At 41.1% G+C, this 17,089-nt stretch overlaps 1 protein-coding gene across 7 annotated transcripts in view; it reads left to right on the top strand.

Moving 5' to 3' along the window:
• Positions 1-17,089, top strand: part of CSPP1 (centrosome and spindle pole associated protein 1) — a 130,626-nt gene that overhangs the window by 59,155 nt on the left and 54,382 nt on the right. For 4 of the 7 annotated variants that reach the window (XM_075826146.1, XM_075826149.1, XM_075826145.1 and 1 more), the window contains 5 exons: positions 2,351-2,452; positions 2,752-2,840; positions 4,769-4,865; positions 5,363-5,420; positions 9,158-9,172. In XM_075826146.1, the coding sequence (XP_075682261.1) occupies positions 2,351-2,452; positions 2,752-2,840; positions 4,769-4,865; positions 5,363-5,420; positions 9,158-9,172 (361 nt within the window). The remainder of the gene's footprint in view (positions 1-2,350; positions 2,453-2,751; positions 2,841-4,768; positions 4,866-5,362; positions 5,421-9,157; positions 9,173-17,089) is intronic. The other 3 variants (XM_075826150.1, XM_075826144.1, XM_075826147.1) reach the window with 2 other exon arrangements.

The raw sequence follows: 17,089 nt of genomic DNA, 5'->3' as shown, positions 1-17,089 counted from the left end.
CTGGAAGGGGCTTATGCCTCACCCTGGAATTTGAAAGCCTTATTGCATTGTAAAGTTGCTTCACTTCCGTGCTGTCTCAAAACCTCCATTATCTTGAGGGATACAGTCCTAGCCTGGAAAGCGGTTCGTAAACGCTTTGGCCTACCTCACTTACTTTCTAAACATATGCCTTTATGGGGACATACGGAATTTTTGCCGGCAGTAGAAAGAGGTGGTATTTTTCCTCTTGGGAGGCAGCAGGGATTAAATGCGCAGGTGACCTTATACAAGTATAAGACAAGAGATGGCTTACCGCATCTGAAATCATGGCCAAACTAAGGTCCTCAGAAGGTAATTTTCTCCAAGTTCTTCAAATGCGATCATTTTGTACATCTAGGTTAAGGGATTTGTCTAAAGAAGCCACCACACATACTCTGGACGAGGTCATCGGTCCAACGTCTCATAGGGTGACTATTTCGATGCTGTATAGAGCACTTGGGGACTGTTTTATCCGACCATGTCCCAGATCTATGTCCAAAGCTTGGGGAAGGTGGATTCAGGATCCGGATATAGGGGAGACCATATTGGAAGGTTGGGAGACTGTACAGAAGGTCATCTTGAAGGAGAGCTGGAGGGAAACCTACTTTAAGTTAATGCATTCAGCAATATATGGCTTTGATATCTTACCTTCTCCATCATTCCCCGATCGCATCACTGCCTGCCCCAAGTATAACACTCCATTGACGAATCTTTGGCATGGATTATGGAGTTGTGCTCATACTAAACAATACTGGCTGAGGGTGCACAAATATATTTAGATCATTGGAAGGCGAAACTTCCTATGACGCCCAATTCACTGTTGTTCCACCAGGCGCGACCACCAGAAGAGGAAGGCAGTCGGGAGACGAGATCTCCTCCCTCCTTGATACACACAATTTTACTGGTGGCCTTAGGATGGCTGGAAACTGACACCCCGGATCTTGACACGATCGTGTTACAATTGAAACGGTTATTAGGTCTTGAACGTGTAGAGGTGGAAAGAAGGAAAGAATTGAGAGTTGAGAAGCTATTTGCTAAGTGGCGAATCTTTATTGAATCGCAATGCACAGCTGCCGAGGCGGCGGAGATTGTTACGCCTTTTAGGCACACCGCCTGGTATCATAAGGAACTTCTGACAGGCACTCGGGGGGGGGGGGGGGTTACAACTCCGGTCTTGATAGGAGATTGCAGGGGGGAGATCTTTAGCTCTCATTAGCTCTGGTTAATTCTATGTGCTGTTTACTTTTGTTGGCCAAAGTCATGTTCATGGGTAGGGGGAAGTACTGTTTTTCATATACTATGCGAACCTGGTTATATGCCATGATTTTATTTTGTTTTGTAATTTTCGTGTTGTTCAACTATGAAGCATATTCTATGTGATCCTTTTGTCTGTTTAAAACAAAATGTGAAAATTTGACAATAAAAATGTTTAAAAAACAAAACAAAACGAAAATTAGTCTGGTCCCAAAAGGTTTGAAGTGGTTTCCCAGTAATGCACATTGATGGACTAGGCTTTCCACGATTCTATTGGAGCGTAGGAGGCAGAGCAAGACGCTTTGTCTCTTACCTCATACATATGAGCAGAATGGACTGCCTTCATTCTTATTACAGGGGTTATCCAAGAAGTGAACATTTTTTTTCATAGGATTTGCAAATGAAATAAATACAACAAAATACTTTACCTATCCTTGCCACTGGCAATCAAGCGATGTCACACTGGTAGCAGTCCTGGGGCTTGTTTACATTTTATAAATAGTTTTTATTAAAAAAAATGTAATTTTTGAGATACAGCTGCTCTGTATTCTCTATACAGAGCAGCTGTATAGATCGCTATTACCTGAATCCATCAGTCCCGTGGACCTGACGGGTTCAGTGACAGCGGGTCCTGCATGTCTCTGACACGCAGGACCCCCTGTAATCTATCACATCTAAGTTATAAACTTAGATGTGATGGATAGCAGGCGGATCTTGTGTGTCCCTAAATCTGTCAGTCCCGTGGACCTGACGGGAACAGGATTTAGTTCTTGATACAGCTGCTCTGTATAGAGAATACAGAGCAGCTCTATCTCAAAAAGTAAAACTCATTTTTAAATAAAAAATTATTTATGAAGTTGCACCAAACACACTGACCAGTTTTTAGGTTTTTTTTTAAATGCCCTGCAAGGTTTACATAGACTTTAAGTTATTAACAAACTTGATAATTTTTCAGAGTCCTGCACTATAAAAGTTTTCCTTATTCGCACAATTTCCTGATTTAAATCATGATAGGAACTTCTCCCCGATTGTGATTATAGAGGCTGCGCTCTTAAGGTTTTTCTTGTACGAAATACAGGCCACATAAAGACAGGAAAGGTCGACAATTTGTCATGGATTATGAAGATGATTTTCGAGAGCAGCCTAATAGAAGGCCTGTAACTTCACTTACGAGGAACAGGTAAATTTAGACTCCTTGTCAAAAGAAGTATTGGATCTCGTCACCAGGTAGAAGGGAAACATTCTCCAAAATTTCCTTAACACTTTTCCTCTCTGCTTTGTACTAATATTTAGTCCTCGTTTTGATCAAAAAATATTTGAACCTGATTGGAGCTAACCGGTAATTTTAAAATATTTTTTAATCTTTCTTGAAATCTTTTTATGGTTTTGTAATTTCTTTATGCATATTTACATGTTCTGTCCTACCTAGTTTATTTCTTCAACTGTAATGTTTGTTTCCATACTTCTCTTCCAAACTAGGCAAAAAACTGAAAATCCAGTTCAGGAGACAGAGCGTTCAAAGTCTGCCAACATTAAAGAAGAAAGCTTCTCCATGGGTCTTCTACTTGGTATGGCAAATCAAAAAACACAATCGCGTGCACATACATAGAGCAAGATTAAAATTTCACATACATCATGTTCTGTACATTTAATTTAAAATTAATCTAAAGCTGGTTAGTAGGTTGGCTACACAGAGGCACATGGAGTCCTTGCGGCTTCGTTCTACTAAGCCTTAGAATTTTTGTGTGCCTCCGTATAGTGCTCTGTACAGCCCGTATTACAGAGATATCCTCCCCTTGAAGCATTACTTGTTGGGGAGAATATCTCTATAATACGGGGGCTATACAGAGCACCATACGAAGGCACACAGAATGTAATACGGCGTCCAATACATAATTCAATAGACCAAAACGCGTAAGGAGGTATAGAAGGACGCCATAGAAGTCTATTACTGCTCCTTTCAACTTGGAGTACATTTGTGTGCATGAGCCATAAACTAAAAAATGTTGTCCTATTTGGTTCTCAATAGTCCTGAATTGAATTGGTGCAAACATGCATTTTAAAGTTTTATGGTTGGTTCACACAAAGTAGTAAATGTGAGAGCCACACTACAAACGGCATTCAAAAGCGTATTTTTTTCCTTTTAATTTTCATAGATTTATTGTGATTGTGGTTAAAACGCAACAAAAAGCATACATATTTACATGTTGTACTTCTTTGGACTGCAATCCGCTCCATGAAATGATGTTGAATAATTTAAAAGATGTTAAATGTCTACACAAAAATACTAAATTAAAACTCCAAATAACAAAGTAGATATGTGGCTGTTAGATCAACTTCGATTCTATGTTTCCATGCATGCCCAGTGCACATGAAGGCACACGGTAGTTGTAAATTGTCAAAACCATCTGTAATCTGTAAAGTTTATGGACCAAAAAGTAAAACCGAGTGTACGTAAATTTTTGGGTTTTGCGGACAAATGTTGTTGTGCCCATGTTACAGCTGCAAATCCCGGCCAGCATGGCCCAAACTAACAACATTATAGAATGCTATCATTCTGTTACTTCATGTCATTAGACCCATGGTCGAGCCGGGATTTGCAGCCGTAATACACTTGTTTGAAACTGGCCTTATTTTAGACATTGAGTTTATATCGCTAGGATATGCCACGAGTGTCTAATCAGTGTGTATCCAGCCACTGTGATCACCAACAATCGCAAAAATAAAGTGTCAGCAGTGGTAGCAAAGTTTCATGCCACTTCGTCTCCTGTCAGCTCTGATTGGCTTTTTTCAGAGGCCACATGGTCAGCCTATTCTAGTTTATAGCCAACCATGCATCCACATGGAAGAAGCCAAAGGGAGATGACATGGAATGGCACTTTCTAAGTGATGTGCAACCTATGACTGTAGATGAGACAACCCCTTAAAATACATTGACTTTGGAGATTGTAATTAAAATTTTGTTAAGTATACTAAAACTTTCCCACACTGTTCGTCTGTCTGCAAGATTTCCTTCATGTTCCTGAAGCAAACCGTTATATAGAAATATTCCAGAAAACACAAGTGTTAATCTCCTGATTTCTTAAATTTTTAGCTGGTAGGCGGCTGTGGGGCAGGGCTTAACATAATTTGCCTCCTATTGCAGACAGAGCAGTGGCTCCTGCTACAGCCAGTTAGCTGACCACTAGGGGAGAAATGGCTGATCTCCTGGGGTACATATATATGTATTTTTATATATGCAATATATAGTATATTTCTGAGTTTGACGGCATTGTGAGACACTATAAGACAATTAAAGGAGGATAATAATGGATATTTTATGTGAATTTTCTATGTTTAGTGGGTATTTTTAGTATACACTCAACTATTATCTTTAGTCTTTTATAAAAGTTATATTATTTGATCAATAAAGTGATAACTAACCTTTTTGTAACTTAGACCCCAGGTGTTATTTTTGTTCTTTGGGATGTTGAGTGTCTTTTCATTTGTGTCATAGGTGGACCAGATAAAGGTGAAGCTCAGAAGAGAAGGAAAGAGCATTACAGACAAGATTTAATGGAGCAAATGGCTGAACAGCAGAGAAACAAAAGACGGTATATGTGTAATTTATGACTGGATTCCAATGCAATGGCTTAAAGAGGATCTGCGCACATATTTACGCTGTCCTGTCTTAAGGCAGCATAAAGAACTGACAGACATGCTGATTTCAGCATGCTGTCACTCAATAGGTAATTTGCTGTTGTTTCTGAACATTTAGTAGTTGTACTTGCGGCATCCGGCCAGCGCTGCAAGCTTGAGTCCAAGTATATTCATGCTGCCCCCGCAACCTTTTCACACTCAAGCTGCTGATTGACACTTTTCTCCCTATTACTGTTCATAGGGAGAAAAGTCTTAATCAGCGGCTGGAAGGCGTGCGCACAGCGTTAATATATATATGAATAAACTTGAACTGAAACTTGTGGTTGCGCAATTGTGATCACATCTTCTATGGGCTAATACTATATGTGCTTTAGTTTATTGATAAAAGAGCCAATCTGGCTTCACTTGCAAATTCCTACATATTAATTTGTGGAAGCATATCATTTTCTAGAGAGAAGGAAATGGAACTGAAAGTTGCAGCTTCTGGAGCCGTGGACCCTGAGAAGCAGGTGGGTAACTGCATTTTGTTCCAGTTTTGTACTTCAGAACTTATTTCTGCTGCCTGTTAGGCTTCCTTCACATCTGCATTGTGGCATCCGTTTTAGCGGATCCGTTGAAATGAAAAAAAAAAACTGACAGACTGACTGATGCTAGACTGAATGCAACGGAAGGTAAAATATGTTTATTTCCGACGGTATCAATAGCGCAGTTGACTCCACTATTGATTCCGTCATTGAAACGGAAACCTGCCGGAATGGTAACGAACGGAAACCATTAGCGATGTTTCCGTCACCATTGAGATCAATGGTGACTGAAAGGGAAGCTCTGGTTTCACTTTCCGTTGCGGGGTTCACCCGACGGAAACCTCCGACGGAACCCCGGAACGGAAAGCGAACGGTGATGTGAACAGGCCCTTACTGATACAAACGGATGGCATATCAGTTTATATCCATCATCCATTGACTTCAATGTTAAAAAAAAAAAACGGAGAGCTACTTTCCGTCAGGTTTCCGGCATTTTTGACAGAAACGATAGTGCAGCAGACTACGGTATTTCTTCTGTGACAAAAACGGAAACCCTGACGGAACGGAGCACAACTGATGCAAAAATAAAATCCATTGAAATCGTTGTGTTTTTTTACGGAAACCTTAACTTCCGTTCTTGTGGTCCTCTGACGGATACGCTAGAACGGAAGCCACAACGCAGATGTGAACGCAGCCTTACCCCTGTCTATGCTGTGTCTAGGCTTCAGCTGGACTATAGTGTTGTGCTTTGCACAGTTGGATATGTTTAGTATTGTTCTTTTGTGGCATTTATGTTTACCAATGTTCTTAAAGCTTGTCTTTAGTCTCCCTTTCCACAAGTGAAACTAAACTTTTTGAAAAAAACTTTTGACTTGTCATAGTGACAAGTCAGAAGTTTTGATCAGTGATCAGCACTGAGATCCCCACTGATTGCTAAAACATAATGGCAGAAGCTGATCTGCTTCGTGTTGCTGTACTGTATGTAGTATTAACCACTAAAAATCAATATGTTTAATACAGAACTGTTCTGCCATTAGTCCCGTGTTTTTCTGTTTCGCACCTACCACCAATAATTTAATTAACTGTATGATGTATTGCTGCTGTTGACTGCACGTAACCTGTGACGGAGTGTCCTCACATAGATTCTTTCAGCTTGGCAGAGATAACCTCTTCTGTATAACTGTTAAGAACCAAACACTAAGCATTGGTGCACTGAGAGTTAACATAACAGAAACTGTTATCTCTGCCTAGCTGAAGGGCCCTATAAGACAGCAATTATCAGTCTGTGACATCTCCCCCTAGGGAACTAGCAGCAGTTTTACACTACAGATTAAAGGGGTATTCCGGTTACTTGAATATGGACCTTTGTCATACATCTCTACACAATATAAAAGTCTCAAATTTGTTATAATAAGCGATTTTGCCTCATTTTCTCAGTACAAAATGACCTTTATAGTCCCCTGATCTTGTTGTTTGGCCAACTTTACTAATAGATACGACCTGTAGGCTCCAGTCGAGCATGCACGTTGAGTGCATCTTTATTACGTGATGTCGATAACTATCTAGGACACGAGACTCTCTGCTCCCAACCAATGAATAAGCAGAGAATCTTGTGAACGCGCAAACAGACTGATCTGTGCGGCGGAGTATGATGGGAAATGTAGGAGATCAGGTCACATGGTAACAGCGGCGGCGCCATGATACTTGATGAAGAAACTACAACGCCGTTGGAAAGCAAAATAAGCTAAAGGGGAACTGAAGAACAGCGACACATGTTGCATTAGAGCGCTTACAGGTGCATAATAACTTAGTTGCAGTTTTTGAAAAAAAACAGCCAGTACCTGGAATATCCCTTTAATTACAATGGCTGCATAAGGCTGGATTAAGAAGACAGCTAAAGCAATGAAACAAAGTTTGTTTTTTTGCACATGCGGGCAGCTTTACTGAACTTGTATAAAGGTGGAGTTTATTTTGGCACTAGTGATAGCAGTAACTAGTACTATTTTTTCCTCTCTTCGTTACTTAGATCATCTTAATTATGGGTTTTTAGCCACCGCATTTGTTCACTGAAACCTAAATATGGAAGCAACAGAAAACTTTTAGAAGTATTTAAGATCGCTAAATGGAGAGCAATGTGATTTTGTAAATTAATATAAATGAAATGCGGATGGCCAGTACTCTAAATGAACATGTTTTATGTGGTCGCCAGTAGCTGAATCCCTGACTTTCATGTGGCTAGTCCATACCTGCTACTCTTTGGATGTATTCCAGATATCCAAAGAAAAAATCCCTTAATAGATCTATGTGGACAATATCCCAACCTTATGTGCAGAATTCAGAAGAGGCTTTTTTTTAAAAAAATCTTTATTTTCACGACCACAAAGGTCAATTTTCATATCAGAAAGAATACAAAGTATACAAAAGAGATAAAAAAAATAGAAACGCAATATTCTTGGTGAAGAAACCGTACTGAAGCACAATCTCACATGTAAGGTATGAGAGGGCAAAAAAGTAACAACTCTCAATTGAAATAGAAATATCAAGAGATATGGCAATTAGAAGGACTGAGAGAGGGGGGAAGAAGGAGGGGAGGGGGGTATAGTATATCAGAGTATAGTATGTCATGACACTGCAGTGGACCCCCAAGAAGAGCCTTTTTAATACATTCAGCTTATGGAACATGATGAGATGCCGCACGACAAAGTGGCATCACATGATGTTCAATCATAGGAATATACCTTTTTATAACCTTCTATTTAGCAACTATTTACAGGTTTAATTTTTGGTGTAGGTTAATATATTTTTATGTTTACAATTTTATTTTTTTTAAAGGGTACTTGTTACGTTTAAAATGCCGTCCAATCTGTGGGCAGCATGTGATTAAGCAGGAGTAGGTGAGTAGGTTAATTATATATTTTTGTAGCAAAAGATTCAGTATAACTTGTAGTTTATTATTTAATAATTAGGAGTCCAGTGGGCGGTCCTACTTGGTGATTGACAGCCTTCACGGTATGGGTGTAAATATAGATATCTCCTAATCAATGATTGGGACCACCCACTGGACTCCTAAGAACAGATTGAGCAGAGGTTTAAATGAATAAAAGACAAGTTATACTGAATATTTTCCTACAAAACTATAAACAAATCTGTTCAGCTCCACCTGCTATATAACATGCTGCCGACAGTTTATCTGCATTTTTAACGTCGGGATCTCTTTAAACCAGCTAAGACTTCGTTCACATCTGTGCTAGGGTCCCGTTCCGTCTGAGCTATCCGTCGGAATGGGACCCTGACTGACACAAAGGCAAAACAAAGGTTTCCGTTTCCATCACCATTGATTTCAATGGAGACGGATCCTGGGGCCTATAGTTTCCGTTTATCTCCGTTGTGCAAGTGTTCCGTCGTTTTGACAGAATCAATAGCGTAGTCGACTACGCTATTGATTCCGTCAAAACGACGGAAGCCTTGCACATCGTAGACAAACGGAAATCATTGGTACTGGATCCATCACCATTGAAATCAATGGTGATGGAAGCGAAAACCTTTGGTTGGCGTTTGTGTCAGTCAGGGTCCCATTCCGACGGATAGCGCAGACGGAACGGGACCCTAGCACAGATGTGAACGAAGCCTTAGTCTAGTAATGCTTGGTAGGCCTTTCAGTATGTATCTTATTCTGTATTTTATCTCGTTCATTGCTAATTGTTCATACATACTTTTTCTAGCTAAATGAAGAGGAGGTAAATTCAGATAATTTTCTTTCAAATATTTATTTATTTATTTTTTACTCTTTTGCAAGGATGTTGTACAAAAATGAATAGGAGTATTACCCTATATTTTTTCTTGCATGGTTGTAGTAGTTTGGATCACGTAGATCTCTGCATGGTTTTAACATTTGCATGTATTTTGGACTTGAGACACTGCAACTGGCAATAATAAAAAAAAAAGCGGTTTGTGCACATACATATTTCAAGATCTTATTCCTTTTTAATCAGATTTTATATGTGTATATATATATATATACACACACACACACACACACACACACACACACACACACACACACACACACACACACACACACACACACACCACTGAAGATGAAGAAGCAGCACTTCCAGTTTAAAACGTAATAAATTTACGGACGCGGCGATACCAAAAATGTGTAACTTTTTTACTTTATTTTGTTTTTTTTTTAATAGTAAAGCAGTTTGTAAGGAGAAAAGTGGGTTTTTCAATTTTTTTTTCACATTTTTTAAATTAACTTTATTAAACTTTTTTTTTACTAGTCCCATTAGGGGACTTTAATATGCGATTCTCCGATTGCTTTTATAATACATTGCAATACTTTTGTATTGCAGTGTATTACTGCCTGTCCGTTTAAAACGGATAGGCATCTGATAGGTCATGCCCAGTCATGGAAGTCGGGGGGATTTCAATTAATTTATGGCACAAATTTTTAAAAGATATATTTTGCAAAAAAACGCATTGTGCTCTCCAGCTAATGAGAGCAGAGACCTTAAAGAGGCTCTGTCACCAGATTTTGCAGCCCCTATCTGCTATTGCAGCAGATAGGCGCTGCAATGTAGATTACAGTAACGTTTTTATTTTTTAAAAACGAGCATTTTTGGCCAAGTTATGACCATTTTCGTATTTATGCAAATGAGGCTTGCAAAAGTACAACTGGGCGTGTTGAAAAGTAAAAGTACAACTGGGCGTGTATTATGTGCGTACATCGGGGCGTGTTTACTACTTTTACTAGCTGGGCGTTCTGATGAGAAGTATCATCCACTTCTTTCAGAACGCCCAGCTTCTGGCAGTGCAGACACAGAGCGTGTTCTCGAGAGATCACGCTGTGACGTCACTCACAGGTCCTGCATCGTGTCAGACGAGCGAGGACACATCGGCACCAGAGACTACAGATGATTCTGCAGCAGCATCGGCGTTTGCAGGTAAGTCGATGTAGCTACTTACCTGCAAACGCTGCTGCAGAATCAACTGTAGCCTCTGGTGCCGACACGATGCAGGACCTGTGAGTGACGTCACAGATCTGCACTGCCAGAAGCTGGGCGTTCTGAAGAGAAGTGGATGATACTTCTCGTCAGAACGCCCAGCTAGTAAAAGAAGTAAACACGCCCCGATGTACGCACATAATACACGCCCAGTTGTACTTTTACTTTTCAACACGCCCAGTTGTACTTTTGCAAGCCTCATTTGCATAAATACGAAAATGGTCATAACTTGGCCAAAAATGCTCGTTTTTAAAAAATAAAAACGTTACTGTAATCTACATTGCAGCGCCGATCTGCTGCAATAGCAGATAGGGGTTGCAAAATCTGGTGACAGAGCCTCTTTAAAGAGGGTACTTGTGTGTTATCTTTTAGGTGAGGGGCTACTTCCAAGGATGTAAGCTGAGACCAGGGGGATAATAATGGTAGGGGTATTCCTCTAACGAAGGCTGGAATGAGACTAATCGGCATGAGAGGGGATACAATATATGGTGTGTGTGCTTTAGTGATAAAATCTTGGAAGACTTATTTATTTATTTATTTCAGTTACTATATAGCGACAACATATTCCGAGACGTGAACAGTGCCCCTCAATGGCAAGTAGTCAATCGCCTGTGGTAACCGTACATTTGACCAAAGGCATATAAGGCTGTCCTGTCCAAGGAGACTCCTCTCCATTTGAACGTGAGGAAGTGTATTATTTGTTTGTACAAGTGATAACCATCTAGAACGGTGGTTCCCTCTGTAGTACATGTAGATATCTGGTACTCCACAGCCCCCCTCCCCCCCCCGCCCTGCGACTTCAGCTGTCTCATCTGCACATGTGTGATCCTAGCCCGTGTCGTGGAAGTCAATGGCTCAAAATATATTAGACTGAAATTTAGATGAGTGTTCCAATAGACACTCACGCCAGAAACTTTATCCAGCATCCTAATCAGGATATTTCATACCGATATATATAGAGAGAGGAGAAAAAACACACCAATGCTGCTGATATGCTCAAAATACTCCTCTGGAGGTTTATTACCAAACTCCACTATAATAATATCATTCAAATGGGAGGCAGACTTGAGGTTAAGGAAATAGTAAGTAAGGGGAGAGGAGGAAAAAGGAGCATGGTGGGTTAAATGTCGCCTTCAATTGTTATATTGATACCGACTGGTGTAATAGCAGAAGGATTATGTTGTGCAATGTCCCCTTTTATTATTGCCACATTGTATAATATTTTTGTTAAATTGTTACAAAGTGTAATTACGACTTTCATCTGATTCAACAAAGTAGAAAGCCTGGTAGTTGCTTTCACTACCTTGGTGAAAATAGAAGAGGTAGTGCTGCAAGGATAATGGATATATTATATCTGTAAAATTTCCTGCATAAGCACTCCGCAAGAGGTTGTGTTCAGACTTCGTGAGCAGCTGCGTATTGACTGAGTGCGTTTTTTGCCGTTCCAATTGGTTGGTTGTACAACAGTGCATAAAGGAATGAAATCTGTATCGGTAAGCAGTTATTTATTCTGCTAGTGCGTTTTATTTATTGTATTCCCAACGCTTTTAGTTCAATCCTAGTTAGATCTGCAGCTTGGTCAGCAACGTGAACATATAGTATCTATCGTAATAAACTGCTGATTCATAGTCTATTGTGTATTATGTTCTATCGACATTGACACTGCTATTCACATTCAGGCGGCAGTGTAGAGATAATAACTTTTTGCTGCGTCTACATAGATAGACAGGCTCTTCTTAAGTTGTGAGCATTACTGATACATTAAATTGTGAGACTTGCTGGTTATTAGCGCCGGCAAGTTATCAGAATGTAAGCTGTCAATGCCGCGACGTCATCGGCATTTGACAGCTCAGTAGCCTGTAATGATATTGCCACCACGTACGTTCGTTCCAGCTTTGTGAGGAACAAACTTTGAGGTTAACCAATCAGAGGCAATGTGACAATAATTCTTTTTCAGCCAATTACAGACATACGATACATTCCAGATACATCATTATAATTCTTCACACATCAGGTTTGCAGGTGGCCTTATCTCTCTTGGGCAGAATGTTCCCGTAAGATGGGGGAGGCTTTCCCACACGCATATTTGCCACCCTCCCTGAATGTTCCCGTAAGATGGGGGAGGCTTTCCCACACGCATATTTGCCACCCTCCCTGAATGTTCCCGTAAGATGGGGGAGGCTTTCCCACACGCATATTTGCCACCCTCCCTTCTCACTCCCTGTGCCTTCTCTGCAAGCTTTGTATGGGAGCCAAGGTCAAAGATAAAACATACAAAATCAACATTACTTGCGTTAAAGGAACAATGACTTTCTTATTCACTACAAAAGAATCAAGATGGGAACTCCAGACAAGATGGCTGCTGCACGAAACTAAATAATTTAAACATTATTATAATCACTTTGACATAATACATATCTTAGTAATTCAGCATCCTGCTTGATAATTCACAATGTAATTTCATACAGAGAATATAAGCAAATAAACCATCCTTCACACCTGTTTACCCTTCCATATAAAATGAGTAATTATTGCGCTAAGTCGGTCAAAGAAGCGCTTAGGGAGTTTAATGGGTACTGCTAAGAGATTGTACAAGACCAGGGGCAATATAGAAGTATTAACTATATTTTTCCTACCCAACCATGAAACAAAGGGGATCTGGAGCTGTGAAAGTTGAACATTTATCTTATGGAGTAGAGGCTTGAAATTATTTGCGTACAATTCACTAGGGTTGGAGGAAACAGTAATTACCAAGTATTTGATTGTGGATTGAGGCCAGGTGAACAGGATTTGTGACTTCAAGGCTGTAATAGTGGACGGAGGAGCACTAATATTAAGTACTTCTGACTTCTTTATTAATTTTAAAATTCAAGATAATCGTCTGCAAATGCTGCAGTCGAATGAGTCAGGGAACCGACCTTCAGTCAATGTATGTCAGGGTATTGGCTAATTTTCCTAATTAGTGTCTCCATAGTCAGCATAAAGAGTGAGGAGGAGAGCGGGCATCCCTGCCTAGTGCCATTGTTTATTTCAAAATTTGTTGATTGTGTGCCGTTGATTCTTATTCTGGCATGTGGTTTTCTATATAATGTTAGTATAGCTTGCACAAACATACTCGGGAGCCCACTCTCTCCAACACAGCTTCCATGTAACGCCACGAAACCCTATCCAATGCCTTTTCAGCATCCGTTCCCAATAACACCAATGGGATGCGCCGTTTCCTGACATATGAGATAGTATGGATCAACCTAGTAGCACATAGCCTATACTAGCGCTCTGCCCGAGACTCTGGCTCTGGGGAAGCGCCTGACATCACTGTCCACCTATCTCATCGTCCACACCCCTCCTTATTCACTTTCAGAGTTCCCTCATTGCCTGGCAGCCGTGTTTCTCCTCTTCTCTCATCACCCACGCTGCGGCCAGGCAGGAACTCCGTGAGAGAAGAAGAAAGAGGGGGCGTGAACTACGAGATAGGAGATGGAGGGGGCATGTACATTGAGAGATGACGCTCCGTGACTTTGCTCAGCCAGCACTTCCGGCTTGCAGAGGCACGGTGCGTCATCAACTATGTTTACAGGCAGTGGGACCAGAGGCGGAGCTCTGAAGAGCTCATGAAACATCCGCCCGGCACACTGCCAGGAAAGGTAGTTGATGATGCGCCATGCCTCATCTCAGCCGGAAGTGCTGGCTGAGCAAAGACCCGAAACATCACAGGAAATAAATAATAAGACACTATATTAGAAAGTTAATTGTACATATCACCTTAGGTTAAAATAGAAATAAAATGTATTCCTGGCCAACCTCTAAGCTTGAGAATGCCTTCATTAACCCCTTCCCGCTCCTTGACGTACTATTACGTCATGGCAGCTGTATCGTTCGCGCTCCATGACGTAATAGTACGTCACGGGAGTAACGGCCGTTTCGGCCGTCCTCCCGACACATACAGGAGCTGTGACGCTGCTGTCTTGTTCAGCAGCTGTCACAGCTCCTACAGCGGGGACCGATCGCTGTGTCCCCGCTGATTAACCCCTTAAAAGCCGCGTTCTATAGAGATCGCGGCTTTTTAGGGGTTAAGCTGCCATCGCCGGCCTGCTACGCGATAGCGGCCGGCGATGGTGACTATGGCAACCGGACACCAAACAATGGCGTCCGGCGATGCCATAGACGGAAGCCTAGTGGGTCCTGACAACGTCAGGACCCACTATGCTTGCTGTCAGTGAGTAGCTGACCGTTCTAATACACTGCACTACGCATGTAGTGCAGTGTATTAGAATAGCGATCAGGGCCTCCTGCCCTCATGTCCCCTAGTGGGACAAAGTAATAAAGTAAAAAAAAAGTTAAAAAAAGTTGTGTAAAAATAAGAAAATAAAAGATTTAAAAGTATTAAAAGTAAAAATCCCCCTTTTTCCCTTATCAGTCCTTTATTATTAATAAAAATATATAAACAAACAAATAAACTATACATAATTGGTATCGCCGCGTCCGTAACGGCCTGAACTACAAAATTATTTCATTATTTATCCCGCACGGTGAACGCCGTAAAAAAAATAAATAATAAACCGAACCACAATCACAATTCTTTGGTCACTTCACCTCCCAAAAAATGGAATAAAAAGAGATCAAAAAGTCGCATGTACCTAAAAATGGTACTGATCGAAACTACAGTTCGTTACGCAAAAAATAAGTCCTCGCACGGCTTTATTGATTGAAAAATAAAAACGTTATGGCTCTTAGAATAAGGTAACACAAAAAGTGAATGATTGTTTACAAAACTTATTTTATTGTGCAAACGCCATAAGACATAAAAAACTATAAACATCTGGTTTCGCCGTAATCGTATCGCCCCCCAGAATAAAGTGAATATGTCATTTATAGCGCACGGTGAACGCTGTAAAAAAAAACGAAAAAAAAAACAATCGTACAATTGCTGTTTTTTAGTCACCACGCCACCTAAAAATAGAATAAAAACTGATCAAAAAGCCGCATGCACCCCAAGAAAACTACAATGGATTCCTCAAGGGGTCTAGTTTCCAAATTGGGGTCACTTTTGGGGGGTTCCCAATGTTTGGGCACCACAAGACCTCTTCAAACCGGACATGGTGCCTAATAAAAAAGATGCTTCAAAATCCACTAGGTGCTCCTTTGCTTCGGAGGCCGATGCTTCAGCCCATTACCGCACGAGGGCCACATGTGGGATATTTCTCAAAACTGCAGAATCTGGGCAATAAGTATTAAGTTGCGTTTCTCTGATAAATCCTTTTGTGTTATAAAAAAAATGGTATAAAGAGGATTTTCTTACCAAAAAAAAAATGTAAATTTCACCTCTACTTTGCTCTAAATTCCTGTGAAACACCTAAAGGGTTCATAAACTTTCTAAATGCTGTTGTGGATACTTTGAGGGGTCTAGTTTCTAAAATGGGGTGTTTGATAGGGGTTTCTAATATATGGGCCCCTCAAAGCAACTTCAGAACTGAACTGGAACCTAAAAAAATAAATAAATGAGGCAATACTTCGCTTCTTACATTATACTGATAATGAGCCGTGCCCACCCCGAGATGACCCCAGTTTTGACCGTTTGTATAAACGGAGACCCCTATTAGACCGTTCCAGTGCCCGGTTTTCCCAAGCATACACCCCTGAGAAGTGTATTTCTATTGATGAGTCCCTGGTACATTTTAAAGGGAGGGTTCAATTCCGCGAGTACCTGCCGGGTAAGAGGGCAAGGTATGGCGTGAAGATGTATAAGCTGTGAGAGTGCATCAGGGTATACCTACAGGTTTAGGATATATGAAGGAAAGGCCACCCCCAAACCAGACTGCATCCTGGACTACAATAGGTACATGGGAGGGATGGACTTGTAAGATCAAGCCCTGAAGCCCTACAGCGCCATGCGGTGTGGTATAAGAAGCTGGCCGGGCACATCATACAGATGGCATTGTACAATGCGTACATGCTACGTCGATGTGCAGGCCAGACGGGAACTTTCCTGGAATTTCAAGAGGTGATTATCAAGAACCTAATCTTTAGGGACCAAGAAGGGGGGGGCACCCAGTACTTCTGGAAGCGAGCCCACACGCATCGTACCAGGGCAACACTTTCCAGGAGAAGTTCCCCAAACTGGCAAGAAGGGAAAAAGTCAAAAGAGGTGCAAAGTCTGCTATAAGAGGGGGATAAGGGATGACACAATATATCAATGTGACACGTGTCCCGAATAACCAGAGCTCTGTATGAAAGTGTTTTAAAATTTATCATACATCCCTTGGTTTATAATTTACCCCAATTTTACTTACCCTGATGCACTCCACACAGCTTATCCCCCCTCGTCTTTCCCCTCTGATCCCTGCTGTGTGTCCAGGCAGCTGATAACAGCCACATGTAGGGTATTGCCATACCCGGGAGAACCCACATTACAGTTTATGGGGTGTAGGTCTCAGGTCAAAATGCTCACTACACATGTAGATGAATGCCTTAAGGGTGTAGTTTTTAAAACGGGGTCACTTCTTGGGGGTTTCAACTGTTCTGGTACCTCAGGGGCTTCTGCATACATGACTTCGCACTAGAAAATCCCCAGTAGGCCAAATGGTGGTCCTTTCCTTCTGAGCCCTCCCATGGGCCCAAATGGCAGTTTATCACAACAAATGGGGT

This window comes from Rhinoderma darwinii, chromosome 5, assembly GCF_050947455.1.
Source record: "Rhinoderma darwinii isolate aRhiDar2 chromosome 5, aRhiDar2.hap1, whole genome shotgun sequence".
Taxonomy (NCBI): Eukaryota; Metazoa; Chordata; class Amphibia; order Anura; family Rhinodermatidae; genus Rhinoderma; species Rhinoderma darwinii.
Note: the sequence above shows the minus strand (reverse complement) of the source record. Positions and strands in the feature narration are given on the sequence as shown.